This window comes from Phasianus colchicus, chromosome 1, assembly GCF_987193195.1.
Source record: "Phasianus colchicus chromosome 1, bPhaCol1.hap1.1, whole genome shotgun sequence".
In the NCBI taxonomy this organism is placed as follows: Eukaryota; Metazoa; Chordata; class Aves; order Galliformes; family Phasianidae; genus Phasianus; species Phasianus colchicus.
Window position 1 is genome coordinate 31683591 of NC_143436.1, and position 16560 is coordinate 31700150.

Sequence of the window (16560 nt, forward strand, 5' to 3'; positions counted from 1 at the left end):
TGAGGCAGGGGCCAAGGAGGCAGTGCTGCCTGTCCTGCCCGCTGGGAGACATGGCCCCAGTTTGTGGCCATCACTGGGGCCTTAGGTCTGCTCTGCCCCTGTGAAAATCCAGCCATGGTCATATTTCCCCAGGGAGGGGAGATGCAAAAGCATTTCAGAATTTTTCATAAGAGCTTAAGAAAATGATAATTTTCAACAAAAAGGCACATGGAGTACACATTTCAAGATAGCAACAATGCACATTTAATGAGTTACAAAATAATATTATGAATAATGTTAACACTGATATTATTCAATTGCATTCAAATTGTTCAGATTTTGACACTGAAATTCCAACCACAGAATGGGGGCTGAGTCAGACAGAAAAGAACAGAAGAGTAAAAAGGGAAATATAAATAAATGGAGCTGCCTTATTTTCTTCTACTGCTCTCCGTGAGGCCCCCAGCCACAGAGCAGCGTCCCCCTTGCCTCTGGGCACTTTCCTCCTTTAGTGCCTCTCTACAGAATACAGCATACATGTGGGTACAGACTTCACTATCTCTACTGCCTGTGCACTGAAAGTGGTTTGAGACCTTGCGCTGAGAAACTGCACCATGAAGTGCTGAGAGAGTGGCACATTACTAAAAATGAAAGCAGTGTTCATCAAGAGACCCATATTTCTATGCATAGCTTTCTGACCCTCTTCCAGTCCTTCCTTCCTTCAGCCAGTATTAAAGTTACTTAATATTTTCCTCTTTCTCCCTTCTAGGCTTACCAGGTGACAGGCTGCTCACTGAGACTCTACAGGGTCAGCTGAGCTCCTTTGGCCCTGAAGCAGCCAAGAAGGCAGACAGTCCTTCTGAAAGTACCATCTGCTGACTTGAAATAGAAAATGCAGCAGGCACCCACTGTCTTGCGGATTGGTTGAGGCCTTCACAAATAACATGAGCTGGGCTGCTAAATGACATGCATGCATCAGAGTTGTGCTATGACTGGTTTTTTTTTTCAGCTGTCAAAGCAAAACTCTTGATATCTGTTATTCCAGACCTAATGCTGTGAAATATGCTGTATGTACTTCTGAGGGCTGCACTCACCTCTAGTTTCCTTTCTGGGTGAGATGGGTTTGTCCCACAGTTCAGCAGAAACTTGTATGCTGCACTTTCTGCATGTTCAGATACAGAACAATAGTGCAGGAGGAAATGCTCCTGGTGACCTAGTTTAATCAGTGCTGAGGGCAGATGCATTTTTCTACAGCATGCAGCACTGCTGCAAAGCCACCACCAGCCTTGTGATCTTTACACCCTCAATTCCTCAGTAGAGCTTTGGAATAAGGTTGCCCTAAAAGATGTGGAGGGAGCTTCTTCATGGACTGGTACTGGTTTGTATTCCTTCTAATGTTTTCCTCAGCAATGCACCGCTGCTATCCTTTGCTGTTTGCTATCCTGGCTATTTGTTGATTCTCCACACCTGTTACAGAGTCAATTTGGATAATTTTTCATTTCACATAGAAGTTGAAACCAATAAAATATAAATCCTAAGCATCAACAAAAGACACGAAGACTTGACACCTATCTAACATTCCCCTCTCCCCCTCTCAAAGCAATTTGCCTGTAATTTAGCTCTGACATCCCTGAAGACAGTTCTTCGGATTGTGCCAGTCCAGGGCTTTTAATTCAATCATGTAAAACTAAGGCTGATTCAGCTGACCACAGCAAACATCAACCACTCTGCAGCAGGCTGTGTACCTTGGGAGGTCTGTGGAAGTGATGCTCAGGAATAGCTCTGTCTATTTAAATAACAAGCCAGTCTGACCCCTTTCAGGAGTGTTCTCACCACTTTGGGGTGTCTGCTGGTGACTTTTGTCTCATGAGCTGTGTATCAACACAGCATCTTTATGGCTAAATTTCTTTATTAGTAAAACTGAATACTCTAAGTCACATCTTTGTTAGGAGCTAATTAGCTTTCTGTTCTTTGAAAACATATAGCATTTGTACATTGCTGCTATACAGCTAATCTAGTTCGTTGTAACCAGATTATGGGTTTTCTGCCTTTGGCTCATCTTGATCTTCCTGGGACTAAAAGTTTGCTGGGCAGAGCAGTGGTGAGGACATGTGAACTTTCTTGCACTTTTCAGCTGCTGGACATCCCAAAGTTAGTACTTCCCCAACAGGGCTGCAGAGATACTATGGGCTATGTGCAGGGACAGTGCTTCCTTTGGTATCCTTCAATGACATAGTGGGGTTGGAAACATTGCAGGTTCTTCCTTGTGGGTAAATGCCCTTCCCTGTGGGTAAATGTCCTCATTATGTCTGTCCCCTTGAGAAACGCACAGCTCTTGGGGCTGGCTTCAATGAATCTCACTCCTTGTGGGTGTTGTTTACATTGCTCAGCTGTGCTAACCGCAGTGTTTTCTCAGAGGTACGTAAGGAGCGTATTGCAAGAGGTTTTTTTCTGACTATTAGTTTTGACCTATTTTGTTTACTGTCATCTGAGCTGTTTGTAAATACCAAAATCAAAAAAGTCTTTCCATTTTTAGACAGATGAGCCTAAGCAGTATTTAGATGCCCTCAGAGGAAGCATAGGTTATTTCTGTAATAAACAAGATTAATGATCTCTTGTGCTTTGTGCTTGACAGAGGGTTGTAATGTAAATACGGATGTGTTACTACCTGAATGAACTGATTTATAATTGACCGCTCTTTTTAGCACACTTATTCCCAGACAAGTCAAAGACTTGTATGCCTGTTGTGCTATAGGGCCAGTCACTTGCTTTAGGTGCCTGCCTGGGGGTTGCAGACCCCCAGTTGGTGTGCATCTTCTTTTGCTTAGCAGGGCTCACGATTTGCTCAGTTGCAAAGAGGAAGAGAGAAGTGCTGGGCTTGCCCTGGTGTGCTTTTGAGCAGGCAAAGATGTGTGGGAGCACCGGACTATGGGGGATAAGTAGGTGGTGTCTGAGCTGTCTTCCTGCTCACTAGAGGCTACTCTGCATCTCTGCAAGCCCTAGCTGCCCTGCATGAAAGAATTCTGTTCCTTAGCTCAGAGTAGAGGTGAGGGTTTTATCCCCTCTCTGAATTACCTTGCTCCTGGGTGGTATGGTCAGTGATCAGAAACAAATTAATATCCCAAGTGAAGATGAAACTTCTGCTTTTGTGGTGATCCCAAATCCATATTGAAATAATCAACACAGCTACCTGTCAGTTATTCAGGCTTTTTCATCAACCAAATACAGGTTGCCCTGTACCAGAACTCTAAGAAATCAATTTCTCTTAGTACCCTGGTTCCCTAGTTTTGTTTCATTAGCAGTAGGGCTTGTGGCTTCTGGTTAAAATTATCTGCCTGCATAAAGCAAAGAGGTTGACCCTGTTTGTTCTGCCCAGAAAGATGCCAATTAGTGCTCCACTAGAGTCAAAATTTAACAAAGGCTCGAATGTTCCTGTTCCTGTTGCTCAACAAGATTGTTTATCAATTTACACGGAGGCCACACTGCCTTTTCAAAGTGCTGCTGGAGGGCTGCCAGACGTAGTAAAAGAGACTGCATTCATTGTTTAAATGCCACTGAATACAAGAATGGCAGACTGATGCTTGTTTTCCTTTTATTTTATGATGATCTAATTGCCAGATATATATAATTCCTCATTACGGCAGGGAAGTTGTTTCTGGAGCATCTGGTACTTCTCTGATTATCTACAAATGGTATCTGAAAATTAATAGGAGATCCAGCTTTCCTGTAAAAGTACTAGTGGGAGCTGTTGCCTGCACAAAGCTTGAGGAGACTTCAGAGTGCACGAACTGCCTTTGTCAGGGAGCATATAATTTTTTTTTTTACATCCTAGGAAATTACAGGCTTTAGTTACGGCTTCAAGAAATGTGTTCTACAAATGTTGTAGCATCTGTATGTTGCTGTTTTTACTGCAGTCGTTGTACAGGTCATTAATCTGATCTCACATCGTAAAAATTTCTCCACCCTCTTTATGAGTTTCTTTGTTATCATAACACTTTCCAATACCTTGGCGCCTAGCTGCTCTATACTCCATTATAATTACCCAGGGTAGAACAATGCTTTTTTATACTTGTCATGTCCCACTCTTTCAGTTGAACTGCTGAGTGCCATGTTTGCCACATTGCTGCTGTGGGCTGAGCATCCAGGAGCGTGGCTAAGCTCTGCAGAGCTGCTCTCAGAGGCTGGGAGACATTTGTCCAGTAGATCCTCCATGCTCTGGGCCGTGTGTGGAAGCTTGGCAATGCAAAGGTGCCTCATCCTCTTCCTACTGCTCACTTGCAGATGGAAAAGGGGTTGGGTGACAGCCGTGATGTGGTGGTGGTGGTGAAAGTGAGAGCAGACTAAGAAGGGAGCAAGCTGTACTACAGAGCATACAGACAAACAATGACAATGGCCCTCTGTGTGCATGTTAGGAGAACCCACTTGCATGGATGTCGGATGCCCACCAGTTCCCCTACAGCTCCCAAAGCTCATAGCTTATTTCTGATGGCTGTGTGTGCAGTGAGCAGAGGTGAGACCAGTTTCCATAGAAACACAGGGGAAAGATGAGGCAGCACATCGGAGGTGAACGCTGTCTGATGGAGCATTTTGGAGAAGCATTTCCAGCTCTGTCAAAGATGCTGGTCCTGCTAGGCTGTACCCCATTCTGCATGGGGCCATGCATGCTGAAGGCCACAGCAAGACCCAAAATGCACTGCGTCTGTGATGAGGCACAGGTCTGCTTCTTGTAGGTCCTGGGAGCAGAGCTGGGAGAGTGGGTTCCTGCATGGAGCCCCTAGCAATCCTATTCTGGCCATCCTCCATTGTACAGCGGAGAAAAAGCAGCATTTGATGCTCCTACTACTGGTACATTGCTTTCATCTTTTCCACCACTGCCAAACAGCTCTGCACAAAACTCGAGCTGATGCTGTGTAAAAAAGAGAAACTGCAAAGGGAAGTATTGAGCAACCTCAGCTGTCACAGAATCACAGAATCAAAAAGGCTGAAAAAGACCTTCAAGACCATGTAGTCCAACCATCAACCTGATCTACTGAGTCATATCACTAAGCCACGTCCCTTAGTGCCATGTCTGCACATCTTTTAAGTACTTCCAGAGATGAGGGCTCCCTCGCTTCCCTGTGTAGCCCATTCCAGTGCTTGACCACTCTCTTTTTGAAGAAATTCCTCTCACACCACTTCAGACTGTCCTGGTTAAGGCCAGTAAGGTGGTGGCAGCTCTGCCTGGGGTGCAGGGCCAGACTATATCAGGCAGTAATGAGACAGTGCAGGCCTGAAGCCACTGCCTGAACAGTCCTCTGTCTGCCTTGTGCCCAATGCTACCTACTGTGCCAGGTGAACTCCTTCAGGTGGCCTCAGAGCGTGGCTAAAATTTGTCGCACATGTTCTGTCACCTGCTGAGATTTTGTTGTGCCTGTGGCAGCTGTGCTTTTGTATGTTGTTTGTGTATGTGTCCTGTCAGTAGGGAGCTCACTGAGTCTAAATGGAAAATCAGCAGTTTTGGGGAACATACCTGATCACAGGTCCCCAGAGGTGTCTAGGAAGGAGCTCACAGGACATGAGCATGATCAGAGCCTGGTGTATTCACAGGGTATGGCCTGAAGTGATGCCCTCTGCCACAAATCAGACAAACATCACTAGATTTTCACAGCTGCCAGTAGGGCTTGCCTGCTGCTGGGCCAACGCACTGCCACAGAGCCATCACAAGCAGGGAGCTGGAGCTATGGCCGCCTCTGAGGAAAGGACTGGAGCCTTCAAGCTGGACAGTGTTTTCCAAGGAAGGGGACGTGGTTCTTCTCTCCAAAGTATGTTTTAGTTCCAATTCTTCACAGCAGCAATGCCAGTGGGGCCAGGCCCTTCACCCAGGCAGTGCCATGGAGCAGCTTTGTTCTACAGATGGGCTCACTGACATGGTGGCATTTGCACAGGGGCAGGCACCCAGCCCGTTGCAGTCTACTTTCATAGCTCTATTGTCTCAACTTTGGTCGAACTACACCTTTTTCCAAGAATCCCAATAAGCTCATGTTTTTGAAGCAGTAAGCCATGGCAAGGATGAGGCCTGCTAAGCCAACAGCGCTTTCCCTTGCCAAACCTGTGGCATTTAGCAGTGTAATACACACAGGCTTCATTGTCTCTAACAGGAACTTGAAGTTGAAATGCATGGTAGGTAATGTCTGTGAAAGACAGGTACTAGGCTGCCTGAAAACTCGTATAAGAGCACTGTTAATGGTAAGTAGGGCCTGTTTTGACCAAGGCACAACTAAACACAAAGCAAATGCTGCTGCAGTCCTATGAAGCGTGAGAACAACAGCAAAGACCACATTCAGTTTGTCATGGGTTTGTGACTAGTAGGTTGGAAACAGACCTGTTACTTTTCTCAGCTTCCTGCACACTTATCAAAGCTGGTGTGAGCACTTCCAGCTCTGGGCACAGTGAGGAATGAGATGTCTTAATAGTGGCCTAAATTTAGCTTCAGCCTGAAGACCAGCTGCATGAACATGAACTGAAGTAAAACTTCAACCAAATGGGGGGAGGGGGAGTCTCTCCCCTCAGATGGGGCATTCTATGCCCAAGGAAAAGGTAATTTTCCTTACTTTTTGCCCCCCCCAAGTAGGGAGTGGTTAAATGAACTCAGACATCTGGCCAGCCATGGGGATTCATAAAGACCAAGGAAAAGATAGAAGATAGTGTCTAGGAAGGAAGCTGCGTTCTTTGACTCTGTGGTTTTGGGTGAACTTGAGGTGAAGCTATCAATCTGCACTGCAGAAGATGACAGATGCTTGTGCTCTTCTCTGCAGGCAGGAAGAATAGAAATACAGCTTCTTCACTCCCTCTACTCCGAAAGCCACTCTCCTGAGCTTTAAGGCATGGATCTGAGGTGACTGCTTTGCTTGGTAGAGAACAGAACTGAATGGTACGCCTGAAGGGGCCAAGCTATTGGATCAGGTCAGAGACATTTCCCTGGGTTTGTGGACCAGACAAAGACTTGTCAAGGATCTCCTGGAACACAGATCCTCCCATCATTTGTCCTGCAGAGGAGCTGGGCAGGCTGTACCACAGACACTGATTCCTTCAGACTCATGGTCAGGGCTCCAGCCAAGGGCTCATCTTGTAACTGGTTACCTTAACACACTATTTAAAATTTGTGGTCAAAGGCAAAAAGTTAGCATTTTTGAGACCTCCTTAGGCTGTGACAGAGGCACTTTGGCAGATCTAGACAGGAACACTCAGATATCTTCCTCATCCTTCTGCTACAAGTTTCTGCCTCAGTAGCAGAGAACATAGAGCAGGGTTTGTTCTATTCCAGACAATATTTTGGCATCTGAGCTCAAACCCAAATACAGGAGGCCTGATAGCTTTATACTGAAAAAGCTTGGTGAAAGTGTGGACATCCTTCAGGGAATGGACAGAAGGAAACACTGATCAGCAACTCTGTTCTATGGTGACTCTAAGTCCTAGCTTCAAATCCCTCTAAAGCTCTGTCAGAAATGCTGATCTCCACAGTCATATATTCTGCACTAGGTCTTATGGAATTGGTTTTGAAGAGCTGCAAGCCCCGAGTTCAGTGGAAACACTTGCATAAGACCTGGGAACACATCCTGTTTAAGGGATTAAAATGATACGCATTCATCCCCTTCAAAGAATGACTATAGCTCAGACGTTAGCTTAGATCACAATTTTAATGTTCAAAAACTATAGAGGTAACAGAGAGATTACAGAACATAATACATTTTTATTTTTAGTTTATTTACACACTGAAACTGAAAACTGCATCATTTATTTGAACATGAAGAGCACAAAGCATGATGATGGTAGCAGGAGCAAAATGTTACCAATCACTCACTTGAACAATCTATTAGAGATGAGCTCATATTGAATGTACATCACTCAAACTGTATTGTTTGGGTGAGCCTTAACGTACCTTGGGATACTATCAACAGATTTCTATAAACAAGTTCAAGTCTTGTGGAAATATACCTTTACAGTTTGTATTTTGTTGGCTGTAACAGTGAAAACAAAACGCATTATTAATTTGAAAAGCTCCGTAGAAGTGACTGCATGTAATTTTTTCCTCAAATTTGTGCTCATGGTGAAAGCAAATGCTATTTCAAGTTTCATTTTCATCCAAGATAATAAACTAAACATGGAAAGAATACAATTATTTTTAGATGCATTTCTCAAGCTTTGCTTTCCATCAATCCTGAAAAACACATTTTCATGCTTTACTAGCGAGACTCGATGCCTGCAGCACCAAGGCTGCACTCCTGTGGAGGCACTCTCAGGACTTACACAACTGTGGTTCCCTTCCATCCCCTGCACCCCGGATATGCAGCCATCCCCTGAACAAAATGCTGGCATCTGCTTCATCATACATACAAAGGGATGTGAAAGCCATCCCTGTGCGGCTGATACTCTCCCGGCACAGGAGGTGCTAGTGTTGTGGTTACAGATAGCAGCATGCCTGAGGCCGTGGTGGGGGAGCTGCGGGGCACAGGCTAAAACTGCACCAATCGCTGTGATTGTTACCTACCCTGGCATGTGATACTTCATGTCTCAACTACATTTTTGCTGGCTGAAAAGGAAGTGCAGAAGTCCTTGTCTGACTTCTATCTGTACTAGTTGACTTCCATGGAAAATATTGATACCTGTGCCTGAAAACCAAAGTGACATAATGTAAGGGCAGGTTACTGGCTGCAGCTTACTCCACTTTCTGCATAAGGCTGTGTCAGCGTGCTGCTGCCACCTGACCTCAGCTGAGGAACTGAGGGCACTAAATGTGCCCTGTGCAAGGAACGACTTGCTATGGAGAAACCAGGGAGATGTGCTGCAATTGTACCTAGCAATTTCATTGGACCTTTTCTGTTTTTTTTTTTCTTTCTTTCTCTCTTTCCTTTTTTTTTTTTTTTTTGGTTTGCTATTTTTACATTAGCAATGTAATTATAATTTCAAGTTCAGGATTTAAATTGCCAACTCTTGGAAGAAAGGAAAAGATATAGATTTTGCTAAGTCTGAAGCTAAAGCATTTGTATTTCTATTAAAATTATTATTCTTAATATGCAGAGCCTATCTCAACACTTATATATCATAGGGGATAAACAACTGCAAAAATATACAGCATCCTATTTATTTACAATATATATATGTACATAAAAATGAAATTTCCTACAGTAAAACACAACTGCATAGATTTGTCTTCAGAAACATAGGCATGTGTACAATTTGTGAATTCTAGACCTTTCCAGCCCTGTACTTTTTATTAATCCATTATCTTTTTTTTTTTTTTTTTTTTTTCACAGTTTGTTACAGAAATCCTTACATTAGATACAAATAAAACATTCTTTGTGTACCTTATAGGAAATAAGGACTTTCCTGATGCCAAGTGCTCTCGGGAACTGTTTAAGCGAGCATCCTGGTACCAGGAGATAAAGCCATCTCATGGAACTGCTGATGGACCTGAATACATTCTGCTGTGCCTCTCTCCTAAAGGCACCGGGGTGAAACATTAGGACTGGAGGTGGGATAACACCACATGGAAAGAGTTTTGTTTTGACCAAGATGCTCTTTAGCCTTAATGTAAGGTTCAAGCAAAGAAACGTATTAAATTAATGATGAGCTAGAGAGACCACTGGTTGCAATTGTAAATACTCATAATCAGAGAGAGCTGCGGTGCTTCTGCCTTGTAAGGCAGATGTACAGACAAAACCCATGTAACATCAAAACTGCATTTGCACAAATGACCTGTTCCAAGGGGAGCGCAAACTATGGATCTGTATGCAGCTCAGGACAACAGCCTTCAAGGGTGGGTGTCCCTGCCCCCACAGGATGGGGCTGGCCCTTCCCCCCCATCTCCACACAGGGGCCGGGCACTGCTTGGGTCTGTGTGAGCCCTACTAAAGACCTGTGCACAGATTTGGCACTGGCTCTCTGACCAGGAGCAAGCATCACCCAGAGAGATCACAGCTTTCACGACAATGTTCTCAAATAACAACCCACTGTGTTTTACTTATTAGGCATGTTTGCTGCCAGCCAGAGAAAGGTAGCTGTATTCTGCAACTGAAAGGGTGGTTTAAGCTCAAGACTATTTTCTTTGCAATGTGCTGTGGACTAGGAGAGGCAGCAAGTCTGTCTTTTCAGTGTAGGATTAACTCCTGCGATCTTACTAGAAGCCCCTGCTCCTAATTACTCCTTCCTTGACTCTCACCACTCAGCTGTTGCTATTAAGCAAAAGAGAAGTTTAAAGTATTTTGTTGCACTTACTAGGAGCAATTTTTCATCCAGTCTATGAAATTTGCAGTGCTCATGATAGTGATAAACTCTCTATGAAAAGAAAGCATGCTACCATCTACTAAGTAGATACGGTACTCTGGATCCTATTAATTTAACAACAGAGAAACTCCTACAGCATTTCACTGTGCTCTTTAAATCCTATCTAATATGTGGGACTCGTACATTGTTGGCTACAAGTTCACTATTCCAAATGAACTGAATAACAGCAGTACATTTTACAGATAACCTCATACAAATATTGTCATCCATCACTGATGTTGACAGTTACAGCAGGGTCTATTGCATTCTGTTAAGAATGTATAAACCTGATGAGAAAACAAAAAGCACGTTATTTCACGTTCATTACCACAGACATCAATAAACACATGATTCCTTTCCATAAATATCTATAAATATGATGCCAGTAATCAGCCTAAGCAAAATTCCCTATTTTTTTTTTCCACAGACCCAGAATTAAAGCCTACTTGAAGACTCAATATTTCGGGTATCTGTCTTTCAATATCTAAAATATGCTTTGATGGTACTGTACCTTGGGTAATTTCCCTCTGTGCACACACCCAGATCATTCTTCTCCCTATTTATCCAGTAAAACTCCAGTATACAAATAAATCAGGAAAAGGAAGAAGGCTGAAGAACAAAGAGGGGGGAGAGGGATTGTCATGGAGGAGACTCAGGAAGATGCAAGAAGCAATCAGACATCCAACAGCTCTTCAAGTCAAAGTGTAGTACACAAGACTACATAATATGGGGAAGGGACAGAAGGGAAAACATAGCTGTGACCTTGCTGGGACTCTGTGCAGCAGATCAGACCTCTAGATCCTACCTGGATGTTTGAAAATCACTCTAGGATCTCCTCTTTCACAGCCCCTCAGTGCACAGAGCATCACTGCTCATAGATCAGTAGTAGAAGGATAAAGGGGGAACGAAAGCAGAAGGGCCTTGGAGCATTATGAGGATAACACTATACAGTATTCTCAGGTCTGAGTTAGGTTTATTGGGATGAAATCCAGAGAGATTATAAGGTGCCTTGAATCTTGACACGTGATTACAGCAAGCTAATAATAGCATGATCAAATGGTTTGGGCTGGAAGGGATCTTTAAAGATGATCTGGTCCAACCCCACTGACATGGGCAGGGACACCTTCCACTAGGCCAGGTTACTCAACGCCCCATCCAACCTGATCTTGAACAAAGCCAGGGATGGAGCATCCAAAACCTCTCTGAGTAGCCCATTCCAGTGCCTCACCGTTCTCATCATGAAGAACTTCTTCCTTCCAATCTCATTCTAACCTTCTCTAGTTTAAAACCATTGCCCCATGTCCTGTCTCTACAAGCCACAGTAACATGTCTTTCTGATTCAAAGTTAGAAACCGTCCTCCTGCTATGGCTGCCTTTGTGAGTGCCTGTAAAAGGGATGCCACAAATGACATCTCACGCTGGAAGAATCAGGAAACAAGCTGAGAGGAGATGGCAAGCACAGATTCTTCTCCCTAGACTTTCACTAGCACCTGGACTTGTAGTCTACAGTGAATGAGGGCCCACCTGATGAAAGAGGCCCCCCGATGAAAAGGGGACTTCCAGTTTTCTTCTTGCTGTCAGGCTGCTCCAGGGACCTCTCCACATGTTGATGCCTAAAGTCCAAGTAAGGCCCCGAAGTAACCTCTCTGTATGTTACCCTTAGAAACCAACTCTCAAGATCCTGAGAAGGCTTTGTGGTCTCAACTCTCAGTGCCTTCAAGCCATGTAGGACAAAGTGGGGGCAACTGGGGTAATTCAACAGGTCACAGAAATCCCAAGACCCTGAATTTTCCATCCCTAACCTTAAAAACAACAAGCTGTAATGACAGTTTACCCACAGGCAGTGCTGTTAACTACAGGTTCTTCCCACAGCTACAGTGGGAGCCAGAGGGTCACTGCACACTGACAGGTACATCTCAAACATACATTACTTAGGGCATTACTTAGCCCTTGGATGTGACCTAGGGTTCCCTTCAGCCTTCAGGTTTTTTTCAGTAGGAGCCAATTTCATCTTCTGAGAGCAAAACTCAGACATGTTTTTAGCTCACAGGATGAAATGATACAAAGTGAACACAATTATGCTGCTGGCAGTGCACTAATAGATGTCTGCTGAGAATGGTCAACAATCATCTGCTTAGCATTTGAATCTCTATAAGTAGTTCTCTACACCAGCTATAAGGCATTAGGCAAATACTCTGTGGACAACAGATACAAGTTACAGTGTTTCTGCTAGTAGTAATTTAATGTCTTTTCTGTGATTGTTATAAAGAATTGATGTGAAATGTAAATAAAACATTTCAATAACGCAAAGTGTTTATGTTATTTGAAAGAAATATTACAGACTTCAAATTCCATTAGAAATCTGGTTAGTTCAGTAGGGTGAGTCAGAATCTGCTCCAAATGCAGATTGAAGTCAGAAACCCTGCTGACTTCAGCGGGAGGGGGGTGAAACACAAGAGAAGCAAATCTCTACAAGGTCACCCTAGGTGTGTACAGATGAATCCAAGAATGCAAAAGACATGAGGTATAATTAAATGTGTAGGTTTTGATAAAAATGGAGCCTGCCATTGTTTTCTGAGAAGAGCAGGGCATTAGTGAACAGTTTGATGCTGGAAGAAAGGCAGACTTCCTATGGAAATCTCTGAGCATCTGCTTCTCTTCAGGTTCAGGTACTCATTGCTGAGCATCCTGGCTATCGGTGGCCGGGTGCAAACTGAAAGGTAGCAGGAAATGGTGGCTGATGATGATCATCCTACTCCAGCTCCTTGTACCCCTTTGCAAAAACACAAACACAAACACACACACACACACACACACACACACACACGCCTGCTTCTCAAAGCAACAAACGAGCCAAGCCTAAGGCTGGCTCCTCCACTGCAACATTACAGAGAGAAGCACCAGATTTAGGACCTAAGTTTATACAGCGCTCATTTATGCTCTGATGGTGATTTCTGTATCCATATCCAGAATGCTACACTTAGTTGGTGAGGCAAATGGTGTACAAAACAGCGAAAGAACAAAGAAACAAACAAACAAACAATGCATACAATTCAAGAGCAGTTTTTGTTAAAATGCAATGGGAAAGGGAGTGTACTGATGACATTTGGGATAATCACTCCAGCTGGAATTGATAACAAATGTTACTGCTCTAAAGGAGCAGAGCTCATGGTTCAAGGGCTAAGAATAATAACAGAACAATGCAGTTCATGGGTGGAAGTGGAAAAACAAATTGTGATGAATTCCTATGAGCAATACTCTACATAGTCTTGCAGACAATACAGAATTTATGCTGATCTGATAACTCAGTATTGTGGGACAGAGTGATATGCCTGTTGGAATAACGGGTCTGTTTTCTGCAAGAAAATACACCCAAAACAGCATATTCAGTACTGGAAAATCATTACTTGGATTTGATTTGAGTAAACTCACAAAAGGTAGAATAGATAACAGAACGGATGGTTGCGATTTTGGTGTGTAGCAAACAGGCATGTCTCCTTTTCAGAAGGTCAACTTCAGTTGCTGCCTTCAGTACTACCTCCTGACTGTACCCAGTCGTAGATGACCAATGGGATGCTCACTAGGGAAAACATTATCCCCAGTGCCAAGAAAAGGGAAGCCTGAAACAAAAAGAAGAGAAAATTAATGAACAAAAATAAAAGACAATTAATTCAATTGTGTTAACTTTTCTTCTTAAGGAGATTTACAAGGTGAAGTATCAAAACCATGAGCTAAAATGGGATATGTCTTCTGGTGAAGACAAGACCCATAGATAATTAAACAGATTACTGTCATTAATAATTACGTGCTGAACATCAAAAACAATTTTTCCCCTTTCAGTTCACTTGTTAGATGCCAACCATCCCTAAAAAGGATTAAGTGAGTCTGCCTTTAGGACTTATCAGCTCCATTCTTCTCAAAGCCTGGATGCGGAACGTGCTGTATGCCTTCTGATTCAGTATACTGAAAGGACACCCACATCTTGACTAAAACTGTGGCTGCTTGCAGAGCTTCTGCTCCCCAAGAGGGAAGAGTTCCTCACTCCACAGAGAAGGGCCCTGGTGCAAAGGGGAGCCATGCACCAGGAGACAAACGGCAAATGAAAAGGGGCAAGTGAGGCTGCCAGCTAATGGAGGCAAGAATGGAAAGTCAGGAGAAGCAGCTTACACATGTTCAGATTAAGCAGACTTTCTATCTAACTCATTTTAAGGAATGACATGCAAAATGCTTTGCATAGACCAGAAAGGAATGCATACCCAAATCCTCTGAGTAAATTTTCCTCCATCCTGATGTGTAATTTTTAAATACAATGATGAAGGAAGAATGAAAATCAGCATATTGGCAGAAGTGACCCCTGCAAAATTCAAATGAATGAGTATTATTAGTTACCAACACCATAATTATGTTGCTAATTAGCAACAGTTTTTTACTGGTAGTACAAAGGCAGGATACTGTACCTACGACTCCAAAAATATCCTTCATGGTTGGGATAAAAATGACCAACAGGTTGATGATAACCAGAAGAACAAAAGTAACCAAAACATGATGGCATAAGTCAAACTTTGTTTTTCTTGCCAGCTCAAATAATGATGAACGCACCTATAGGAAAAGAGAGTTCTCTGTTAGGAGCAGTCCATCAGCCAGTTCAAGGCCCCCCATGATTATTTTATCCAGTTCTTCATGTGACAACAACCTCTACATGAATCTGGCAGAAAATTTATGGACTCTGATGTACTACTGCCTTTTGAAATAATCCTTGCAATTATTCTGGTATTTCAAAAATGTATGTGTAGATGCATCTGAGGGATATTCCTCCCTTTCTACCATGCCTTTTGGGATAATGAACTTCACCTCTCAGCCTGCTCCAGTGAAATCATGTGAAGGAAGAGAGGGCCTTTGTGGATTCAAATTAAAACTAAAAGTGGTTCATTTATTTCCTGCAGGGAGAGGCTCTCCAGAAGTCACCGGGAATCCGGTGTGGGAAAAGACTGATCCAAGCTCAAGTTGTTTTGTAGCTGCAACATTAGTGACTAGTAAATGGTTGGACTGTTTTGAAAAAATCCAATGTGTACAGAGATCACTTGCTTCCAAATCATGTGGAGACTTTTACTTACAGTGAAAAACAGCACTGGCACAGTGAGTATAACTGCAACAATCACAGCCAAGCGCACCGTCAGGATGAGGATGTCATTTTTACTCTGGTACTTGTGAAGCAGATCTGACTGCACATTTTCTATGGAAAAGACAATTAGGTAAGACTTCTGGCAAGGAGGCAATTAGTTTACAAAAATCATTGCTTAACAACAGACTTCTTGAACAACAAGTGATTTATCTGCAAACAAGAGTATGGAATGAACATTCTTGAGTTAAAACAGCATTTTGAACCAAATCTTAATGATCTCATTATTCCAGATTAATCCTTTGGAGGACTGATTAAGTAATGCATCCTAATTCAAGACGGCACATGCTTAACTCTAAGGTGATTTTCACTGTAGGAAAGACAACAGTGAGACATACACCAAAATTTTCTTAAATATATACATATATATATGAAAAATAATTAAAATAAAATAAGCTACTTCTAATCAGTTCTGTGGACTTGTTTTTAGAGTTTGAAATAATATAAAAATAACCACATGCACTGCAATGGCTGAGTTAAATATAAATTACAGGGTTGAGCTAAATTAGTCAAAACAGCCAATAAACTCCCAGTACAAAGCAGTGCCTCTGTTTTCAAACAAGAACAAAACCTGAGGTCAGCTCCCTGTGGGATGTTTTGACATCTGCACTCACACCCCTGGGCAGCTCCACAGAGGGCTGCCCTTCTGAATTTTCTCTTAAACCTGTTGCCCCTTACAGTGCCCACAGCATAGCCAGTGCGTTCTGCGCAACCAGCGTGCCCAAGGGAGCATGCTGGGGTGCTAGCGGGAAGGCACTGGCCATGCTTTAAAAAGCCCTCCTGCAAAAATGCTCCCTTTGCACTCCGTTTAAATACTGATAATGGACAGGGAAAGCAAGTTGTTGGGGATCTATGTGCTTGCTTTGTGTCTTTCTAGTATTTAGGCATGGCAACTAGGGGAGGCGGCTGTGAAACACACCACAGAACCACACTCGCTGCCCTGTTTTAGAACAGCTTGTATTTTGTTTCTGTCTGCTAATCTTAGAAGGCTGACAGTAAACTGTAATAGCTCTTAAACCGAAGTCCTTAAGCGGAACTCGGTGGGCATGTGTAGATCAAAATCTTGGTACAACCTCCTCTATTCTTGAAGGCAGAGAGCC

At 43.2% G+C, this 16560-nt stretch overlaps 1 protein-coding gene across 3 annotated transcripts in view; it reads right to left on the reverse strand.

Annotated features, from left to right (window-relative positions):
- Window positions 1-9240: 9240 nt before the first annotated feature.
- SLC38A1 (solute carrier family 38 member 1) overlaps window positions 9241-16560 on the reverse strand; it is a 36712-nt gene continuing 29392 nt past the window's right edge. For 2 of the 3 annotated variants that reach the window (XM_031589550.2, XM_031589551.2), the window contains exons 13-16: window positions 15396-15514; window positions 14739-14880; window positions 14538-14635; window positions 9241-13901 (exon numbers count right to left, since the gene is read on the reverse strand). In XM_031589550.2, coding sequence (XP_031445410.1) covers window positions 13797-13901; window positions 14538-14635; window positions 14739-14880; window positions 15396-15514 — 464 coding nt within the window. In that variant the 3' untranslated portion in view covers window positions 9241-13796. The remainder of the gene's footprint in view (window positions 13902-14537; window positions 14636-14738; window positions 14881-15395; window positions 15515-16560) is intronic. The other variant, XR_004166381.2, reaches the window with a different exon arrangement.